Source organism: Schistocerca serialis, chromosome 8 (genome assembly GCF_023864345.2).
Source record: "Schistocerca serialis cubense isolate TAMUIC-IGC-003099 chromosome 8, iqSchSeri2.2, whole genome shotgun sequence".
NCBI lineage: Eukaryota > Metazoa > Arthropoda > Insecta > Orthoptera > Acrididae > Schistocerca > Schistocerca serialis.
In genome coordinates this window covers 445,234,451-445,257,986 of record NC_064645.1, presented here as the reverse complement: position 1 = coordinate 445,257,986, position 23,536 = coordinate 445,234,451, and the positions used below count along the sequence as shown (strand labels likewise).

At 41.5% G+C, this 23,536-nt stretch overlaps 1 protein-coding gene across 1 annotated transcript in view; it reads left to right on the top strand.

The window, feature by feature from the left end:
• LOC126417056 (dipeptidase 1-like) overlaps positions 1-23,536 on the top strand; it is a 644,900-nt gene that overhangs the window by 594,278 nt on the left and 27,086 nt on the right. The window contains exon 12 of the mRNA XM_050084949.1: positions 22,255-22,330. Coding sequence (XP_049940906.1) covers positions 22,255-22,330 — 76 coding nt within the window. The remainder of the gene's footprint in view (positions 1-22,254; positions 22,331-23,536) is intronic.

The following is a 23,536-nucleotide window of genomic DNA, read 5'->3' as shown; positions in this document are numbered from 1 at the left end:
ATCCCCATTTTCTTGGGGTAAGTCCACTAAACGTACTCCTAACAAAAGTAACACTGATTAACACCATCCTTTTAGACCAAGCAATCCTACTGTGCTATCGGAATCGTCACGAGTGGCTGGCGCTATCAGTTTTACGCTGTTCTATAAAATTAGAAAAAATATTTGACATTACGAGGAACTTACGATATTTCATATAAGCTACGTTTCAGTCTCCGCCCCATCCACCTGCCTCGCTACAACGTCTAATAAAATGATTTTCTGTTGAATTAGCTGAATGTTTAACAAGTGTAGTGTTGTAGTGACGCTTGAAGATCTCTGAGGCTATATATATTCCAAATATCAATAGCTCAGCAGGTAGTTTAGTTGAAGAGGGATGGGTATCTCTAAAAAGGGCAGTCACACAAGTTAGAGAGAAAACCGCACGTACAAGGAAGGTAATTGAGAAGAAACCATGGGTGACAGAAAAATACTTGAGCTGATAGATGAAATAAGGAAATACAAAAATGTGCAATGATATTCTGGAATACTGAAATACAAGTCACTTAGGAACAAAATAATTACAAAGTGCAAGGAAGCTAAGATGAAATGTCTCCATGAAAAATGTGAAGGAATGGAAAAAGAAATGCTGGTCGGAAGCACTGACTTAACGTAGAAGAAAATCAAAACAGCCTTCGGTGAAAGTAAATGCAAGGGTGGTAACACCATGAGTACAATTTGAAATCCACTGTTAAATGCAAAGGAGAGAGGGGATAGGTGGAAAGAGTACACTGAGGCCTTTGTCAGCGGAGGATTTCGCTGATGATGCGATAGAAGAAGAAGAAACAGGAGTCTACAGGGAAGAGATAGAGGATCTAGTATTAGAAACAGAGTTTCCAAATCTTGCAGAAGGGATGGATAACAGTCCATCAAAATTCCCAGCATCATTGGGGGAAGTTGTAACAAAACCATTCATAACGTGTAGGCTTTCAACAGCCGGCGTCTTCATTAAATAAAATTTCCGCGCTGAGAGGCCGTGGTCGATCTGTAAGACTTCTTCTTCCTGACGTTTCGTTGCCAACTGCGGATAACATTTTCCGAGATGACTCAACGGCTCACTTCGGAAGATATTGCCCGCAGGTAGCAACAAAACATTAGGAAGAAGAGGTCTTACAGATCGACCACGGCCTCTTAGCTCGGAAATTTTAACCAACGAAGAAAATTATTATTCACGTGGCTATGGAGAATGTTTGGGACTGACGAAATACAATCAGACTTTCGAGAAACATCTTCCACACAATCACGAAAATAGCAAGAGGCGAAAATTGCGAGGATTAATGCACAATCAGCTTAACAGCTCATAGATCCAACTTTCTGACAAGACACATTCATAGGTTTTCTCGACCTCGAAACGAAATTCTGAGGAAAACTGGTACCCCTATAGGGAAAGAAGGGTAATTAACAGTATGTACAAGATGCAAGAGAAAACAGTAAGAGTGGAACACCAGTAGCGAAGTGCACGGATAATAAAATAATGGGTCAAGAATGGGATTAAACTTCTAGGTGAAAAGATGACGATGGTAGGATTCGCTGATGACATTGCTATCCTCAGTGAATGTGTACAAGAATTACAGGATCTGCTGAATGGAATGAGCAGCCTAGTAATTACAGTACATGGATTGAGAGTTAATCGAAGAAAGACGGAAGTAATGATCAGTAGCAGAAATGAGAACGTCGATAAAAACTTAACATCGTAGTAGCTAATACGGAGAAGATGAAGTTAAAGAAGTGCGATAGTTAGACAGAAAAAATAACCTACGACGGCAGAGCAAGGAAGACAGAAAGTAGACTAGCACTGCCAGAAGGGGCGTTCCTGGCCAAGAGGAGTATAATAGTATCAAACGCAGCTGTTGGTTTGGGGGAGAAATTTCTCAGAATGTACGTTTGGAGCGCAGATGGCACTGAGACCTGGACTGTAGCAAAACCAGAAGAGAATCGAAGCATGTGAGGTGTGCTGCTACAGACGGGTATTGAAAGTTAGGTGGACTGGTAAGGTAAGGAATGAAGAAGTTCCCGCAGAGTCGGTGAGGAAAGGAAAGTAAAGAGAACACTGACAAGCAGACGAGTCAGGATGACATGACTTCTGTTAAGATATCGGGGAGTAACTCCCATGGTACTAGAGGTAGCTGTAGAGAGTAAATCTGTACAGGATGACGGAGACTGGCATAGATACAGCAAATAATTTGAAACTTAGCAAGTGCTACTCTGAGAAAAAAAGTTTGGTACACGAGCGAAGTTCGCTGTTGGCCGCGTCAAACCAGTCAAACGATTGATTGCTCAAAAAAAAAGTTATACCATATTGCGCGAAGCAGGGGAAAAAAGCAATTGCTATTGTTGATTTTTTTTTACTCCTTCTACCTTGATGAGGACCACAAATACCCACCATCAACTCAGTAATTTTTGATTCTGACGTACGACGACTCAAATTCTCGACCGGCTTCTGTAATTTACACTACTGAGCATTAAAATTGCTACACCAAGAAGAAATGCAGTGATAAACGGGTTTTCATTGGACAAATATGTTATACCAGAACTGACATGTGATTACATTTTCACGCAATTTGGATGCATAGATCCTGAGAAATCAGTACCCAGAACAAACAACTCTGGATCTAATAACGGCCTTGATACACCTGGGCATTGAGTCAAACAGAGCTTGGATGGCGTGTACAGGTACAGCTGCCCATGCACCTTCAACACGATACCACAGTTCATCAAGAGTAGTGACTAGCGTATTGTGACGAGCCAGTTGCTCGGCCACCATTGACCAGACGTTTTCAATTGGTGAGAGATCTGGAGAATGTGCTGGCCAGGGCAGCAGTCGAACATTTCCTGTATGCAGAAAGGCTCGTACAGGACCTGCAACATGCGATCGTGCATTACCATGCTGAAATGTAGGGTTTCGCAGGGATCGAATGAAGATAGAGCCACGGGTCGTAACACATCTGAAATGCAACGTCCACTGTTCAAAGTGACGTCAATGCGAACAAGAGATGACCGAGACGTGTAACCAATGGCACCAAATACCATCACGCCGGGTGATACGCCAGTATGGCGATGACAAAAACACGCTTCCAATGTGCGTTCACCTTGATGTCGCCAAACACGGATGCGACCATGATGATGCTATAAACAGAACCTGGATTCATCCGAGAAAATGACGTTTTGCCATTCGTGCACCCAGGTTCGTCGTTGAGTACACCATCGCAGGCGCTCCTGTCTGTGATGCAGCGTCAAGGGTAACCGTAGCCACGGTCTCCGAGCTGATAGTCCATGCTGCTGCAGATGATTTTTGTCTTGCGAACGTCCCCATATGTTGACTCAGGGATCGAGGTGTGGCTGCACGATCCGTTACAGCCATCCGGATAAGATGCCTGTCATCTCGACTGCTAGTGATACGAGGCCGTTGGGATCCAGCACGGTGTTCCGTATTATCCTCCCAAATCCACCGATTCCATATTTTGCTAACAGTCATTGGATCTCGACCAACGCGAGCAGCAATGTCGCGATACGATAAACTGCAATCGCGATAGGCTACAATCCGACCTTTATCAAATTCGGAAACGTGATGGTACGCATTTCTCCTCCTTACACGACTCATCACAACAACGTTTCACCAGGCAACGCCAGTCACCTGCTGTTTGTGTATGAGAAATCGGTTGGAAACTTTCCTCATGTCAACACGTTGTAGGTGTCGCCACCGGCGCCCAACTTTTGTGAATGCTCTGAAAAGCTAATCATTTGCATATCACAGCATCTTCTTCCTGGCGGCTAAATTTCGCGTCTGTAGCACGTCATCTTCGTGGTGTAGCAATTTGAATGGCCAGTAGTGTACATTTCCTCTGATTTCCTTAAATCGCTCAAGAAAAATGTCATAATGTTCCTTTGAAGTGCCACAATCGTTATGCGCCCACATTCTTCCTCAATTCGATCTCGTACACCAATCACCACACCGTCGACGGAATGTTGAAGCTTAACTTCATTCTTATTTTTTAATCTGTCAAATATTGTGAGTGCCTTGTTAAATTTATGATGCCTGAAGCACAGGAATGATATTACTATCACCTGTGTTTACTTATCTGTAAAGTACGTATGTTTGCTACCCTAAGCATTTTTTTTCAGAGTAGAACATTTTGTTTTGGTAGCTGCCTAATATCCGGAGAAGTATTTGGTCTGTCTGCGCTTCAGGTCTGTTAAGCATGATTTCCGATAGGAATCTGCCGGTGGCTCGGAATAAAGAGGTACCCCTGCAGCTGTTTGTATATGTTTTATATCCCTTTCCAAGAACAAGAAGAGTTAGCACACAAAATTAATATTTTTATTATTTTGATTACTATTATTATTATTGAACGATCAGTGTGTTAACCGTCGATAGCTGCGCATATTGTAAGTGACGTACTTTACCTCAATCGTGTCATGGTAATGTCAGGGAACAACGTTGAAACCATTGCTTTACATTCATAACTTTTGTCACTTTTGTGTTTCACTTAGGTCTCATAAAGTAAAAATCATAATTATTTTCTGCATGTGATTCATTGAAAAAATCTCCAAAGGAGAGAAGACTCGAGGAGTTTTGAATATAGACAATAAGTTAAAAGCTTCGCGTCGACTTCCAGACACGTAATTACGTTTCGCGAATGAGGTACTAAAGGAAATCTCTCTTTGCACAACGTAATTAGGTTCGCTCCCTTCGAGTCGTCAGCATAAATTAGTTGTCTTGCAGAGTAGCAGAGCGAGCAAGGGAGGGTGCAGAGAGAGACACTTCGACACTAACAAGTTTAATACTACTTGCAGAGTCAATGTCCGGAATGCTTAAGGAAGAAGCCCACCACCCTGTGACATACTATGTGTCTATGATCAAAATTCTTTCTTCGGTTATAGGGACAGCCTAAAAACGTACCTTGATACCACTGATAGTTAAATGCTGTTTAAATAAAGCTGCGGATCATCAAGCAGTTACCTAGAACAATCCAGAGTACGCTATGAAGAAGGGCCAGAATCGACCGTAAAGATCGCTACCTGCATGGCGTGGAACGTCTCCACGTGAACCGTTCCACTGATCTTGGAGAGCAACCTTTCGTTTTGCAAAAATTCTTAACGACTCAAAGAACGATGGACGAGAGAGTGCGTGATATTAAGCGAGATTTCTCGACACTGCTTCAACGCCAAAGGAGAATATATTTTTCAGTTTCAAATTCATAAATGTGTCCTGTACGCGTCGGTGGAATCTATTATCATGTAACCATGTCATATCTTTCGTGACTCCACTGTCATCTTCTAGTATGAACGTGTTGTTTGTCTATTAGCTGCCACTTTGGGTTTTCTTAGTTGCCAGGAGGTTTCCTTGACTTTTAAGGGCAGTTCAGCCAACCTTTGTGTAGAGCTTTTAATACTGTTACGCTTGATCAGAGAGGCATTAGTAGTCACTGGTCAGCATCTGTTATGAGGTTGGTGCAGGCAGAAGCCACTTAAGCTCTCTGAGACCTTCAGGGTTGTTGTATATACCCCAGCGATGGAGCAGGTCGGTTTTAGTCTTCCCTTGGACGCCGGTGAGTGAGGATGCTGAATTGTGTGAGAGCTCGGTTTGAGTTCCGCTGATAGTCATGCCGCACCAACTAATTCAGTCAGGGAACGGTATTCATTTCATTAATATTCAGTTTATTCAATGAGATGTTTTGTGCAACTACTTGATGTACAGTTTTGGCTAGTCTCATGTGAGAATACGTCGTTTGCTTTGTGCAATGCTTGTGGTAAATTGTATTTTAATTTGCCGTCCGAGGTGTGCTTCTTTCCCATGGACTTAGTAGCACGTACTCTGCTGCACCACGTACGTTTCTTTGTAAAACATGAGACTCCAATTCGACGTAAACACCTCTCGTCTTCGAACTGAATCCTCAGTTTCATCGCGAATTAGATGTGCTCACGTTTGATAAATTTATTTACTAAATTGCTGAGTTGTGCGGAATTTCGGAATTGAAGAATTTCAGAAGTGGACTTTGTTCTCTGAAATTGACCGTTAAAGCCAGCCGCCATCTGACCCAGTGAGCTTCAAGTGCAGTAGGGAAACTTCCTTCTAAATTCTATCTTTTGTTACATGAGTGATCAGTGTGAATGTGGTGTGTATAATCCTGACAATCTATAACCAGTAAGTTAGAGTTACTTGGAATGTAATTTAGAGTAATTTAACTTAACGTCTGTGTGTGTGTATGTATTACTTTTAATGAGGAAGTAAACGGTAATTATTGCTAAATTTGTTGCTACTGCATCTCACACTGCCATTCCGCTTCCGAGGCAGGATATTTAATATCAGTCACTTTGCACCTCCCCATAACAATGTTTCAATGAAATTTGTCATGATTATAGTATATTCAACATATGAAATGGTATTTTCTTAGATCATCAAATGATCTGTGAGGTGGCACCCTTTTATCAGTTTCATTAATTAATATATAAATAAATATGGCACACTAATGAGAAATTTATTGTTTGGTACTTTTTCGAGATAAGCGACCGTAGGCTCTACTTGCGTAGTCATTCTTTGGATTTAGGAAATCAGAAAAGAGATATTTCGCGAAGCTGAACCTAGTAATATTTTGTGCTAGTACAAGGCGACAGGTGTCATTCAGTGGCTTTGGATTTTAGATGTGGAATTTATGAGTGTTAGTGCGTTATCATACAAACACATAATCAGAACTTATAGAAAAGGGCATAAATGTGTGTTTTTGCGTGTGGATGTGTGGGTGTGAGTGTATGTGTGTGTGCGCACGCTCGTAAAATTACGTAGCAGTTAATAAATACAGGGTGTTTCAAAAATGACCGGTATATTTGAAACGGCAATACAAACTAAACGAGCAGCGATAGAAATACACCGTTTGTTTCAATATGCTTGGGACAATAGTACATTTTCAGGCAGACACTTTCGAAATTATAGTAGTTACAATTGTCAACAACAGATGGCGCTGCGGTCTGGGAAACTCTATAGTACGATATTTTCCACATATCCACCATGCGTAGCAATAATATGGCGTAGTCTCTGAATGAAATTACCCGAAACCTTTGACAACGTGTCTGACGGAATGGCTTCACATGCAGATGAGATGTACTGCTTCAGCTGTTCAATTGTTTCTGGATTCTGGCGGTACACCTGGTCTTTCACGTGTCCCCACAGAAAGGAGTCACAGGGGTTCATGTCTGGCGAATAGGGAGGCCAATCCACGCCGCCTCCTGTATGTTTCGGATAGCCCAAAGCAATCACACGATCATCGAAATATTCATTCAGGAAATTAAAGACGTCGGCCGTGCGATGTGGCCGGGCACCATCTTGCATAAACCACGAGGTGTTCGCAGTGTCGTCTAAGGCAGTTTGTACCGTCACAAATTCACGAAGAATGTCCAGATAGCGAGATGCAGTAATCGTTTCGGATCTGAAAAATGCGCCAATGATTCCTTTGGAAGAAATGGCGGCCCAGACCAGTACTTTTTGAGGATGCAGGGACGATGGGACTGCAACATGGGGCTTTTCGGTTCCCCATATGCGCCAGTTCTGTTTATTGACGAAGCCGTCCAGGTGAAAATAAGCTTCGTCAGTAAACCAAATGCTGCGCACATGCATATCGCCGTCATCAATCCTGTGCACTATATCGTTAGCGAATGTCTCTCGTGCAGCAATGGTAGCGGCGCTGAGGGGTTGCCGCGTTTGAATTTTGTATGGATAGAGGTGTAAACTCTGGCGCATGAGACGATACGTGGACGTTGGCGTCATTTGGACCGCAGCTGCAACACGGCGAACGGAAACCCGAGGCCGCTGTTGGATCACCTGCTGCACTAGCTGCGTGTTGCCCTCTGTGGTTGCCGTACGCGGTCGCCCTACCTTTCCAGCACGTTCATCCGTAACGTTCCCAGTCCGTTGAAATTTTTCAAACAGATCCTTTATTGTATCGCTTTTTGGTCCTTTGGTTACATTAAACCTCCGTTGAAAACTTCGTCTTGTTGCAACAACACTGTGTTCTAGGCGGTGGAATTCCAACACCAGAAAAATCCTCTGTTATAAGGAATAAACCATGTTGTCCACAGCACACTTGCACGTTGTGAACAGCACACGCTTACTGCAGAAAGACGACGTACAGAATGGCGCACCCACAGACTGCGTTGTCTTCTATATCTTTCACATCACTTGCAGCGCCATCTGTTGTTGAAAATTGTAACTACTGTAATTTCGAAAGTTTGTCCGCCTGAAAATGTACTGTTGTCCCAAGTATATTGCAACAAACGGTGTATTTCTATCGCTGCTCGTTTAGTTTTTATTGCCGTTTCAAATATACCGGTCATTTTTGAAACACCCTGTAGTTGAAGACTGATTATCAGTGACGAAAAGATAAGTTTAGCTGAGTGGCCACATATAGAAGATTGGGGGGAGGGAGCTCTCTCTTATCAGCTGTGTTAATCAGTTAGGGAATACCTGGGATATGGAACCACTCGTGCAGATTCTGCGACGATGGAACTCAGCTTGTACCATGTCTATGTTTTCTTGCTCTCTGTCCTCCAGCAATGATTTGCGTGAAGTTGTGCTGTTTAGTTCGAAGTACGTGACCAAACAATACAATTTTTCTGCTTTAGATGGTTGTTAACACTTTAGAGATTTCAGAGGTTCTGTATGGTACCTGATTTTCGGTCAGATTAGTAAGCTAATTACATGGTCCATAGATCATTTAAATGATTCGTTTGTCGAAATGATGTGAGTCTAGTGAGGTTACAGGATATGTATACATGATTAATATTAACATTAATGAACACATCATTTTATAACTCTCACTCAAGCAAATAGGAGTAAAATCTTCTTTTTCCCTGCCTACAAGTTCTGAAGTAGCAATTCGTCAATGATACAGAATTTTTCACGATAAATTATTTTAAATTAGATTTAAACCTTGCTTCGTTACCTGTCAGACAATTTATTTTATTCGGCAAATGATCAAAAATATATGATTCAAATGGCTCTGAGCACTATGGGACTTAACATGTGTGGTCATCAGTCCTCTAGAACTTAGAACTACTTAAACCTAGCAAACCTAAGGACATCACACACATCCATGCCAGAGACAGGGTTCGAACCTGCGACCGTAGCGGTCACGCGCTGCCAGACCGAAGTGCCTAGAACCGCACGGCCACACCGGCCTGCTCAAAAATATATATTACTGTATATTGAACCTCTCTCTAAGTCACTGTCATTGTTAACAATGGGTAATAAAGATCATTTTTCCCTCTAGTGTTCAAGGTATGTGAGCCGGTACGGCTCGCTATTCAGTTTATTTATTTATTTATTTTTTTTTTTTATTTTTTTTTTTTTAATCAACCTCCTCATTACTCGCCTAGATGTCAGTATAGAGATCGGATTGGAGTCTCTGGTCGCCGCATATCTTTGGTGAGTTGGCTTCCCGCGCGCAGCGAGGCGACTGAACGAGGAAGAAGGGGGTTGCTGTGAATTAGCTCTGGACTGTGTGTGAGAAGCGATGTCGGTGTCGGAGGGCAAGGCCGCTTGGTCGGTGGACCCCGCGGATGCAATCGGTTGGGGACGGAACGCCGTGGGCTCGAAGTACGTAGTGTGCATGGCCGGTGTTGTCCCGATGGCGGTCATCGTGTGGTCATTCAAAAGCTGAAAAGAGATTTCCTGGTTCTGCCCTTGGATCCCGACGAAGAATTACGGCAAGTTTGGTGTATGAGGTGAACCTAAGAATTCTGAAAGGTGCATGTTGGTGGCGCGTATATCAGGCTTGTGGGTGGTGTAAGTTTTGCTTCGCTACTGCAGTCTCCAGTTAGAGCGCTGCTTACGAGGAGAGCGTTGATATCGGCATTGTCATCTATTTACCCGTTTTAAAGTAAATGACAGTTTTGGATCGAAGATGGATCCAAGTGAGGGACCGAATAATTGCTTGTCTTATTAAGAAACCTAAGACGACGTGTTAAACCCTCTTATCTACAGTTATAGCGAGTAATTTGACACCCCGTGCAACCCCGTTTGTAGTAATGGAAGAATGACTGTGGAGCTTTCCAGTCGGACGATTATGAATCGTGTTAATTGTAGTTCACTTCTTATGGTATTTTATGGTTCTAGTTGGCGTGGCGAAATCGCATATAGCATTTCCATAATTTAGCTTGGGACTTCGTTCTTTGGTTTGGTGTGGCCCTCCCAGGAGTTTAAAGTCCCAGATATTTTCTTGCTGCCTTTACTGAGGTTGCCTTGCAACAATTGTTGATGTCTCTTTTCTGCCATACCGTACTGCTGTTTGGTGCGGTGCGGTATAGTCGAAGTGTTCAGTAGTACGGTATCTACTCCCTCGCCATTTTTAAGATTTGCGAGCCGCATCCATGTCGACGTATAATCCCAATATGCAATTTGTATAAGTTGGTTGCGCTCTGTTAACTTAGTGGAAGATCTTTCTCTTGGCCTGATATTTTCCAGGGTATCTATCTCAGCTAACGCCTGCGGGGCCATGTCAGTAAATAAATCAGTGTTTTTCTCAGACTGCGATAGATTATTTGACGAATTTCACTAGCGAAAATATGTATTGTGACGGCGCAGTTAGAAAGCTTAAGTCCTTGAAGAGCAATATATGTCAGGAGGTTAAGCTTATTTCTATGATTAGCAATTATACTAAGTTCAACAGTCTCTGAAGCTAATTGTCTGAGAAACTCAGTAACATGCTTCTTCCAGATCGAGTTTTCATTAACATGTGTGCCCCAAAATTTGCAGCATTCTACACTACTTACTGACTTCTGCTGATGTGCTACATATCGCATTTTTCAACATTTTTAAAATTTTTCGAGAGTCCATTTACAGAGAACCATTAAATAAGTGTTTGGAAGATATCATTTAATAGCTCTTCTATTGCTTTCTGTCTAATGGGATTTATTACAACGCTTGTGTCGTCGGTAAAAAGTACCAATTTTTTTCGTTGTTTGTCAAGTGGAAGGACATTCACATATATAAGGAATAGGAGTGGACTCAAAATTATACCCTTTGGGACTCCCTTTCTGGTTTTACCTCAGTCGCTTCATTTTTCTACCGTTCCGACATTGGACTGTTCGGCACAACTTTGGCATTCTGTTTGTCAAGTATGATTCAGACCAGTTGTATGTAAGACCATCGACTCCATAAAACTTGAGTTTTTGTAAGAGAGTTTTATGGTCTGCACAACAGAAGGGCTTGGACAGATCACAGAAATACTAGCTGGCTATATATTATTATTTAAGGCTTGTACTATTTGATGATCTAGTGTATAAATAGCATTCTTAGTCGAGTGACCTATGTGGAATCCAAACTGTAATATGCTAAGTAAATTGTTTCCACTAAAGTGTTAAACTGCTCTTGAGTACATTACTTTTTCGAATATTTTCGAAAATGATGTCAATAAGGAAACAGAACGTTAGTTGTTAGTCTTGTCATCTTTCTTACGAAGTAGTTTAATAACTGCATATTTTAACCTTTCTGGAAAAAGGAATTGCGTGTATGGCGAAGGATATTGGTTATTAAGTTGGAACACCATTTCAGAAGTCCATTTGAAATTCCACGAACCCCATAATTCACTTTCCTTCCAGTGAAACGTTAATTTGGTCGCACTTGGTAGAAGTGTCTCCTAGGTTTGTGTGTTTTATCAACTATAAAGAATTTCTCAAAAATCAGTAAGATTTCGGACTCAATAATTTTCTGCATTAAAGAAGGCCAATAGCTCATTACGAAGTTCATAAAACATCGGTAGGGTTTTTCCTATGGACAGCCATCCTATTTCTGTACGTAGAAGTGTGTTGTGTTCACTGTCCATTTCGTTGCACAGAATTTTCAACACTTTGGACTGTAGTTTATCAGATTTACCGCTTCATCCACAACAGATTTTAAATCAGAAGGCATTTTTTTACTAGAGGTTACCTACGCAAAATTCTGTGACAGCTCGTGGCTCTAGCAGCTACATACAGTATACGTGACACAGATCCCTTGGTTTTTCCTATCACGGCTGTAGCACCATCTGCGTAAACATCAAGATGCTTGTAATAACTGATCTAATGTTTTATAGTGTAATCTTTGATGTAATTGAATATATCTCCTCCTCGTGCTATTTAGGTCTCCTTGATAATAGCGCATGACACTGTCTTTTACACATGGCTTAATAACATTTTCTCCAATTAAATGAGGTTCCCCTTTAAGTGCGATACGATAACTTACAGGGTAATATTCTTCTGTTACATTCTTAATTTTAGTTATTTTCAAAGGTGATTATTTGATATAAGTGCTTGCGAAGTTTGGCTGGGCTTAAAAAACAGTTTGCGAGTTTTGTTCGACATAAAACGCACAGTGCAAGAGGAACATCTGACTCGCCAGTACACGTGAATTCAAATGTTAAATAGCTCTCATCATACTTCGTTTTAGGTTTATTTCTGCGGAGGACGTGTTCTTCAATATTATCTTTTGGAGAAATCCCGGTTTGTGTATCCCCTTCTTCATCAATAGTTGATGTGTCAGTCGAATTACCATGACTTTATTCCCTCATAATTCGTCTATTTAACCACGAATCCATGAATAATTTTTAGCAATATATCAGGTATGTAAAAAGAGAAACAGTTTTGTTGAAATGTTTTTTTTTTACTATTTAAATAATATAATTACAAAAGTATGTAGGCCTGTAAATTAACAAAGCTGATGTTCGGTATCAAGGGACCGCAGGAAGGCGAGAAAGAACATGGCTGCCACGTAGTTTAAACGCGGTAGGAGAGCGTTCCTGTGTTTGCCTTTCAAACGCTGTGCACCCACCTCACAACTGCGGTAGAAATTACAAAAGGAAGTAAGAAATTTTGTCAGAGATTATCAAAGAAACGTTAACGTTCAAACACAACCATTACGTTCTTTCCCAGTGGACTCATATTACATTACTTCGTCCCTATAGTCACACATCTGTTATATTGCTGACACTGACAGGAGTCGATGCAAATTGTAGCGTTTTGTACCGACATGTGCTACTTTCGAATTCGGAACTTAGCTCGCAGGCGATAGCTTTCTCAACATGTGAACCTAATAACTTTCATTCGCAAGCCAGTGCGAGGACTAATTTCAGGATACGTGCGTTATCATTTTAACAGTAAATTCTGTTCTCAGGAGAATGCTTACCTGAATATAGAAAAGAAAATAGGAACCTTTTTTCTTCTCCACTGACTTAGCTCATCTTGAAGAATTTATTCAGCAATGCTCACCACTAGAAGCGCAGCAATGGACAATGATAAAATCATAATATAAATGTGTTTTCTAAAGCATACTCCAAACATAAACTCCTCAGCAGGCTCCACCCGGAATTTCGATAACGTATGTGGTTGTTTATTTCCCCTGGCTCAAAATCTATCATAATCTCTTTTCTCCAAAGTACATTAATTAGGCCTATATTTTAAATTTCAGTCCCAATTAAATAGTCTAAAAGCCAGAAAGCTCCTTTCAAGCACTGAAGATTGTAGAAAGTTCAAGTGTACGTGGGTATAATTCCTACTGCCAAATCAGATTCTAACATACCGGTACAAATTGCGCCGACTTCTACAGTACAGTTGCAACCAAACAGAGTTTATTTAATATTGTGGAATGCCCGCGACGAATTGCTCTCCTGTGTTAACGTCTTCGTTTCAGAGTAGCACTTGCAACCTACGTCCTCAATTATTTGCTGGGTGTATTCCAATCTCTGTCTTCCTCTGCAGTTTTTAACTTCTGCAGCCTCCTGTAGTACCATGGAAGTTATTTCGTGATGTCTTAGCAGCCCTACCATCTGGCCCCTTGTTCCTGTCAGTAGTTTTCCATATATTCCTTTCCTCGTCAAGTCTGTAGAGAACCTCCTCATTCTTTATCTTAACAGTCCACCTAATTTTCAGCATTCTTCTGTTGCACAACATCTCAAATGCTTAGATTCCGTTCTTTTCTGGTTTTCCCGCAGTCCGTTTCACTACCATAGAACGCTGTGTCCCAGCAGTATATTCTAAGAAATTTCTTCCTCTACTTAACGCCTATGTTTGATACTAGGAGACTTCTGCTGGACAGGAATACCCTTTTTGCCCGTGCTAGTTTGCTTTTGATGCCCTTCTTGCTCCGTCAGTCATGGGTTGTTTTGCTGCTTATGCAACAGAATTGTTTAATTCCAGCTACTTCGTGATCAGCAATAACGATGTTAAGTTTCTTTCTGTTCTCATTTCTGCTACTGCTTATTGCCTTCATCTTTCGTCAATTTACTCTCAATCCGGTATTCTGTACGCATTACACTGTTGACTTTATCCGGCAGGTCCTGTAATCTTCATAACTTTCATGAGGACAGCAGTTTCGTCAGCGGATCTTCTCATTGACATCCTTTCAAATTGAATTTTCAAATGGCTCTGAGCACCATGGGACTCAACTGCTGTGGTCATAAGTCCCCTAGAACTTAGAACTACTTAAACCTAACTAACCTAAGGACAGCACACAACACCCAGCCATCACGAATTGAATTTTCATTCCACTCTTGAACCTTTCTTTTATTTCCGTAATTTCTTCTTCGATGTGTAGATCTTAAACTCTTATTCATACTAGCTCTTCGTTCATTGTCTCTCAGTCTTACTTTTCCCTCTTGGTTCTTGAAGGTATTGTATGTTACTCGTCTTATCCCTTTTTTCCTCAGAATTTCGAACATCTTGCAGCATATTACATCGTCGAACGCTTTTTCCAGGTCGACAAATCCAATGAACATGCCTCGAATTTTCTTCAGTCTTGCTTGCATTATCAAACGGAACGTCAGAATTCTCTCTCTGGTGTCCATCGTACTCATGTATAAAAGAGAAATAAAATATCAAAGAAAAATTTTTACCGCCACCCCATGGTTAATTCATTTTAGTTGGGATGACTTTATCAGCCCACTCCTTCTAAATGTACTGATCACAAGCAATACATCGATGCTCATCTTAGCAATGCAAATACAGAACTTTCATTAATTTAATTTATAAAACAACGCGTACTGTGGCGAGGGGGAGGGGGAGGGGGGCTCGGTCGTTTGCGTTTTTGCTAACGTTATGGTTCAGTCCACCTACCTCGATACGATTCTTCCCGACGTCCCTTCACTCTGTGGTACCAGATACGTGCTAGGCAGTGTAAAGCAACGTTGATGAACCCACCAGCTAATAGCTACCACACAGAGGCCTTGTAACTCTAGCTGAAAGTCAGTTCCTGAAAGTTCATGATTAAAAAATCGGGCGTTCGGGATCTTCAGTCTACTTGCAGAAAAGCGTTTAAAATTAGATGACCTCTGCTTTTTATTCCTATTGAAACACATGAAATGGCTACCAAGTCCGTATTTAATGTATTAGCGTGACATCATTGAAAGTTCACTTTCTGTATAACAAATATTCACTCGAAAAGCAGCCAAAATTTTAGTAAGTCCGACCCGACTAATTTCCACGTTCTACCAGTCACAGACCCACAACTATTCGCGAGTTAAACATACGGTCGTTGCAGTGGTCTCCTTCGTAAGAGGTGCTCGCCAAAATATTCCGTACAGAGCATGAAACATGCCACGCGAGTTGTTACTACGACCAGGAAGTTCACAAGCTCATATCTCTCAAACTATTTAATTTAGAAACTTTCATTAAAATGTTCGTAACTCTAGTCGCTGCAGTCACCATATGTTTGAACCGAAATTTGATCCAAACGACCAATAAGAACGTTCCTTCCAGATCATTCTTGCGGCAACTCTTGCCTCAACCAATCACTAATTTGATTGTAATTAATTCAGGTGCTACCTGAATGAAAATTAGAGGTTCCAAGGCCAGCCCTGATTGGCCTGAGAGACCAATTGAGGAGCTATTCTTCCGATAGGTAGCGTTTGCAAGTCAAGAAATCCGACAATGACTGGAGACCGTTGTGCTCACCACATGCTCCTCCATGCCGCATCCAGTGACGTTACTGGCAGAGAATGACAGTCCGGTCGGGAGGGCCTTGTGGCCCATTTATGGACAAATGCGTAACTTTATGTTTTTTTACTGGTTTTTCATTCAGTGCTATCAACTAGTTGCAAAATTTCATTAATCTAATTAATTAATATTGTTTTAATTTGTGCCAGATTTTGTACATGTTGCTTGTACATCATTTTATTGTTTCTGTGACACATTTTCAAGCTAGTAAATAATTTCCAAACGTAGCCCACTAAGCTCTTACATTCGTTGTCGATGTTTATCAACACTAGAATGATACAGACGATGTTGTGTCAACACTTATTCTTCAGTTAAGGAATCTATGCTTCAGTTAAAGGATATCAAATCTTGTTCTAGAGATGACGAAAACAGTTGTGTTAATGTTGAATCTCCTTGTATGATTCCCCTGTCCATTCTGAATCTCTGTTTATCATGATAAAATATAATGGCTCCCATAGCAATGGCATTTTTAATCTTGAGCGTATCAACTTAATGTTTAGTTTCTGTGAGCTTGTCAGTATCGATTTTTTAGAAAGTGAGTCCAAAGTTTTCTCAGAATGTACGGCTTTCTGACGTAGTCGTAGTTCAATGTCATTTGCTCATTCTATAATTTAGTTCATGTGTGAAATGATTCATTACACTACCTCCGTTTCTAAAACAGTTTTGTTCATTTACATAGGCTTTTGTGAAAGTTTGAGTAAATGTGTTACACATTATACAGAGACAGCTGAAGGTAAACAGATTTTTTTGTGTCTGCCTCCTTTCCGTGAAGTGTAATTATTAGAGCCTTTTTTCCAACTTTTGAAAACGGTCTTTCTGTGCACACTTTAAGTAACTTCGGTTCTTCCTTTTGTTTTGATTACATCTAGCTTCAATCTTTTCCTTTGGAATACCATTGTCTTCAAAGTTCATTTCTTTTTCCACGCCTGGAAGCGCAATAAACACACATGAGGCAATGTACAAGACATCGCGTAAAACTGCATTGTGATTTAAAGATTGTCACCACACTTATACATGTAAATCAATGAAATTGCAGATCAGGTCATTATAAAAGAGAATATCCCCTCTCATACAATCCGGTTCCACCTACACACACATACTCATACGCACTTGTAGAGAGAAAGGAAGAGGCAGAATTTAATCTGAGTAAAGCATTGAATGCGACATGACGTCAGATATTTCTTACTGGAAGTTTGAGTGGAAACGCTCGCAGAGGTTATCCGCAGCACCTAATGAAGTAATAAAACATTCAGCATACAGAAAGCGTGGTCCCATGTAATATTCATAGCATCCAGCTCCCATATCCGCCGGGCCGTCCTATAAATTTCATTTCTTATTGGTCTCAATCTGACAGACGTTCCGTAGCAGCTCTTCTGTATGTTTATACGAAATTTAAATCAGAAAATTTTGTAATTTAGATAAAATGCTGTAACGATTTTTGACGTGTAATTGGTGAAAAAGTTATAATTTTCTTTCCCTCGTGCTCCAAGAGGTGAGCGAGAACGAATAGTGACAACTATCCGGGAAATATTATTGAAAATTCGTTCCATACCAAATACAGTTTTGTCCTGCATGTTACGAATTGCCCCAAATATATTTTTTCACAATACTGGTTATTTCCGCCGTGCTGCAATCTGCAAAAACTAATATGACAGATGTTTGACTAGAATAATTCAGAAACACTAGCTAGTAGGAATATCTTGCAAATCTTGCAATAAATTGTTTAAAATGGGCGTACGACCAGTTTTCTACCGACATAGACGCATACCTGTAACGATATTGCACTCAAAAGAAGACAAAAAATGATCAGATACATGCTGAAAACTCATGAACTGACAATCGAAATACAATGAAGAATAAAGTACTCTAAAAGTTAATGCTGTGCTCTGCTCCTTCCCCCGAAAGTATGTGTTTGGATCTTATCTTGTTACTCACTTGATGTTCTCGTAACGATGACTGTCAGTACACGTATTACATTTCCAACTTCCCTTAGATTTCGCGAACAACAGGGGACACTGAGGGCTGTGGAACGAGTCAAATATGTGTTGACAGGGAAAAGCTACTTCTATAGGCACTATTAACAGTTAAATGCCAACACTATACTATTGTTTGAAACTCAGCTTGATAGCTCCGCGGGTTTGCCCACGGCTTTCGGGTTTCGGGGAGAAGCGCCGGCTCCGGATCCAATTCCCCACCCCACAAGGCCAATGTGCTAGCCATGCTGGATGTTGTCTTCAGGTGGTTTCCCTCGTCTGAATAAATGAATACTGGGCTGTTTCCCATGTCCCAGCTAAGTTACATTATTCTGAAACGCTTCGAAAACGTTCTCATAGTTTTAGACAGGCTAACACTTGACGTAAAGAATGGGATTTACATACTTCGTACCGAAAGAAGAGGGAAAAAGGGTATCCGGTAGGAAGTGCATCCGGGCACCCTCTATCACTAGCATTGCAAAATCCAGATAAAAATTCCACGTCGTGAAGATACGAACAAGGCCAAGATAAATTTGTGCTACTCTTCGAAACAAAGAGAAGGAACTTATCTGTGTGGCGATTGAATCGGATCCTGTTTTCAAATCATAATAATCACATATACACACTAAAGTGACATACGTCATGGGATCCCGATATGCAAGTATACAGATGGCGGTAGTATTGCGTATACATGGTGTATCAGGGCAGCAGACTGACGGAGCCTTTAAGAGGTTATAAGATGAATATAAACGAAAGTGTAACGAGGAGAGTTGAAATAAATTGAGAAAAGACAGTAAAAGTAGCAGATGAGTTTTGCTATTTATGCAACAAATTTTTAACGATAGCTGAAGCATACAGAATACAACTTGCAGACTGACACCGCAAAAGGGTTTCTAAAACAGAGGTATTTGTGTAAGTTGAAATGGCAAGAGGTCTTCCGAAGGTAACTGTAAAGAGTAAAGCCGTGTAAATAAATATTAACGGAAGAAAGTTCAGGCTAGACTTTTGAAAGATGGTGCAACAGACGAATCCTGAACATTACATGTGTGGGTCTTTCTGAATGTATTTGCATGGAGCGTAGCTCTCCACGGAAATGAAATTGGGCGGAAACAGTTAAGAGAAGAGCAGCATCGATGTTTCTGAAATAAGGAATGCTGAATGTTGGATGAGGAGATCGGAGAACTAATGAAGAGGCTTGAAATAGAATTAAGGAGAAACAAAATATTTGCCACACATGGATTAATTTGCATAGGCAAACTATACAATTTCTGATTCATGTAGGTTGCCGTAGTTACATAGAGATGAAAACGCTTCCGAAGCATTGGCTTGCTGGAAGACCTCTCGCAGAAAAATGCAAAAACAACTGATTTCTGGGATCTGGTCTTTCAGAAAATATATTTCGTTACTATAAATACACTCTGAAATTCACCGAACGAGATGGCGCAGTGGTTAGCAAACTGGACTTGCATTCGGGAGGACGACGATTCAAACTCGCGTCCAGCCATCTTGATTTAGGTTTTCAGTGATTTCCCTAAATCACTCCAGAGATGGTTCCTTTGAATGGGCACGGTCGATAATCTTCCCTAATCCGAAGAGCTCGCTATTTGGTCCCCTCCCCAAAATCAAACAACCAACTACTCCGAAATTCATTTTCTATATCCCACTAACACCTGACATTTGTACCGGAATAACACAGTCTCATAACCGTGTCTTTGCATGTGATCTCGATATTATTCTGTACTCATGCTTTGATACCAAACTTTTTGCACTAAAATAACTGAAAAATTCGGTATCATCATGGGCCAGCTGAGTAAAACGTGTTGTAAAACTTGCTTTGCGACATAGCATGGCAGTCACTGGGTGCTGCGATAAAACACCGCTCTTTCATAGACAATACGTGCTCTCTCTCCCCTTTTATTTATAAGCGCACTAATGCGCATCCGTCTTCGTACTTCACGAACGTTCCGCTGAACAGAATATTAGAAGGAGACAGAAATTTTACATCGCTCAGACGCTCGGTGTAAAATTTTGCATGGACGCTGTACGTAAACAGGTGTCCATTTTACGCTACTTGTAAAGCGAGCTTTAGTGTTAACTCATTTTTATGTTGTGTTTAAGTGACCTAAGACGTAGCTCTTACTTGTCACTTTTTTGTAGTCTCCGTTACACTGGACAGGAAATAGAAGTGTGGCCTGTTAAATAATTCGTGCACCATAAAATGAGCAGCCCAGTTTTCATCATCTGCCATGGGTGGACTAAATGTAAGTTGGGTGGGCTATCTTACGGTGCATGAAATACTTCCCTGGGTACTCATTTTTCTATTTTCCCATCCTGTTCACGACTTTACTACATCGCCACGGTTTCACATTCCTGCCACCTTTCTGTCGTCTCTGTGTATCAGCAATCTAATTACTGCTATGAGCAAAGGCATATTAATTACTGAACGCAATATGTGTTTGGTCATTACGTCTCTTCACAATGAGCTATCGACTTCGCAGTTCCCGATTTGAAACATTTTACACAAATGTCATATGTTTATGTGTACTTGGAGTAGACAGATTTAAAATAATTGCAGTATTTCTAAATGAGTATCACATTTAATGATTTTAAGCCACAAAACAGTGGTTTTTAAACGCAACTTAAGTAGCATGACTGTTCGCTACTCACACCACCGAAGAAAGACAGAACAAGAGTGAGATAGTGCACAATATTATATAAAAACAACGTAAGATTCTTTATACTTCAATTTTTTTATCGACAGGCCATTTAAACATCGCTTCTATCGCTTGAGCCTTGTCCCGCACTTACGCAGGGTCAGCCTTCCTTCCACCACCCAGTACCCACCAGGGCGGAATTAGTGTACCCCAACTGTCTGCGTCGAGTGTAATGCATGGAATAGTGCGAAAGTGTTCAGATGTCTGCGAGCCGCGTAACTCAGGCGGAATATGGGGACCAGCCCGGTATTCATCTAGCGGTATGTGGAAAACCGCCTAAAAACCACATCGAGGCTGGCCGGAACGTCGGCCCTCGTCGTTAATCCGCTGGGCGGATTCGATCCGGGGCCGGCGCGTCTCCCCGAGTCCAGGAAGCAGCGCGTTAGCGCTCTCGGCTACCCTGGCGGGTGTCATTTAAACATCGCTACCATCGATAAATGTCCACTGTGGAATTTCATTAAACAACAAGACATTGTGTAAAGTCTTTCTCCTCACGGAGAGGCTTAGAAAGGAAAGAACATATCCAAGGAGACTGGTACTTCACACACGTCAATGAAATTATATTATTCTACAAAAAGGAACACTTCAATCTTTATTTCTCCCTTATACCAATAACTCAGTTTCAACAAGCGTTGTATCGGTGCGGTCTTCTTTCCAAGCGCTTTAGAACGATGCTAAAAATGTATGACGTTCCATTTAAAAAAGTACTTGCTTCAGTATCTCGTCCGCAGCTCGTGGTCTTGCGTTAGCGTTCTCGCTTTCCGCGCACGGGGTCCCGAGTTCGATCGCCGGCGGGGTCAGGGATTTTCCCTGCCTCGAGATGACTGGGTGTTGCTGTGTTGTCTTCATCATCATCATTGATCCCCATTACGGTCGGAGGAAGGCAATGGCAAACCACCTCCACTACGACCTTGCCTAGTTAGCGGTGCGGATCTCCCGCATCGTTCCCTACCCTCCTCGGAGTATGGGACCTCACCATCGTTAGTATCTCTGTTGATACAAGAGTTGAGAAAAGTAAGGACCATTTTGCTAATTGTCATTTGCTGAAAATCTATTTCGATATATGGAACCGGTCACAAAATAAAAGCGGTAAAAACTGCGGGTGAGTTGTCCTTTATATCTGTAAAATAACTGTATTCTGAACATTTAGCTGTGTTCGCTAACTATTAAAAAAATTATTTTTAAATGGCTGTATTTTTGCCAACGAAAATCCAAAGAAACAAAACATTTTTATAAAAAAGCTGCCCCTCGCTTATTGTCTTTTTCCCAAATCTATGCCCGCCACGGTGGTCGAGCGATTCTCGGCGGTTCAGTCCAGAACCGCGCTGCTGCTACGGTCGCAGGTTCCAATCCTGCCTCGGGCATGGATGTGTGTGATGTCCTTAGATTAGTTATATTTAAGTAGTTCTAAGTTCTAGGGGACTGACGACCTCAGATGTTAAGTCCCATAGTGCTCAGAGCCATTTGAAACATTTCTTTTTTTTTTTTTTTTGAACTATCTGAACCCAAATCCATTTCCTCGAGTGTGTTCCCCGCCCTGCTGACTGCACCGTCTGCTTGCTGTGTGCCCGCAGGTCACCTGACCCACATCCGCGACGTGGCGGGTGACGACCACGTGGGCCTGGGCGCCGGCTACGACGGCATCAACAGGTGGGTAACAAACCCCAAACACGGCCAGCCCGGCGCCGCCGCGTCATCACCGCGCCCCTCGGCCATACGTTAGCCTGCGGCGCTGCCAATGTCTCCCAGGGGATGGTCGCCACGCGATGGCGGCATGCTGTCACCACGCGCCACTGCTTCCTGACAGTACATTTTATCGTAGCCGTTCCTCCACAGTGCGCGCTGAATAACGTTGTTACCGATGATTCGCTTTTGTAGAGCCACAGTGGAAGAGCCAAGCGCTTACTAACACGCACTTGGCCACTAATCTTCACGAAATTGAATAACTGTCGGCAAAAACGTTGTAACCCTCACTTTTCTTAGAAACCGGTTTGTCACGTTGTAACTAACCTGTTTCTGCGGGTTATTAGGTTAAGAGTGCGAATGGAAATGCTTATTGACTGTGAAATTAACGTGAGAAGATTAGGGTCGCCACAGACTTTAACCATACAACTAATCAAAGGTTTGGCCGAGTCGGAGAATAAAATAATTTGATGACAGACCAAAAACTCATAAAAATACGTACGTCGTGATATCGCTCATAGGGGATGCGATGTAATTAATAGTATTTCCCGTGCACTGTCCACGAGAATCAACCATTTAAAATAAAATATTACATGCATGAACACCGTGCAGAAGATCAGCTCCCAGCAACACACCTGAAAATAAGACTTAATCTAAAGCATTTGTTTTAAAATAAAAGGGGGAACTAATCACTGGACCTGTGCGTAAGGAAACGCGTTGGATGTGCTTACAGGAAAGCTTAGGTGCAAAAATGTAACCTCGGAATGCAAGAGAAAATTGAGGATAAAGTCATTTATTCCTAAGATATGAATGTGAGGCATGTACACAATTCCTGATAACAGTAATTCCTAAAACATTAACGAAAAGCATCAATACATACACTGTTATAATCTACACCTAAAATCATTGGTTTCAATCAATCATACAACTGCTGTTACGTGATAACTAATCGCAATAACTCGTGAAACGGTACACGTTTCGCAGTACACCCGCGTGTCCACGTGGTTTGTGGAGACGCAGTTTCTAGGTATCGTGCCCAAGTTGAAACAATATCGCATCACACAATCATGTGAACATTATCTGAAACAAACGTGAGACCGGACAGTTAGTGATGACGGTAGCCCAACAGCTTTAATGTTCAACCACGTTGTCGGCTCCCCACGGACGAAAGAT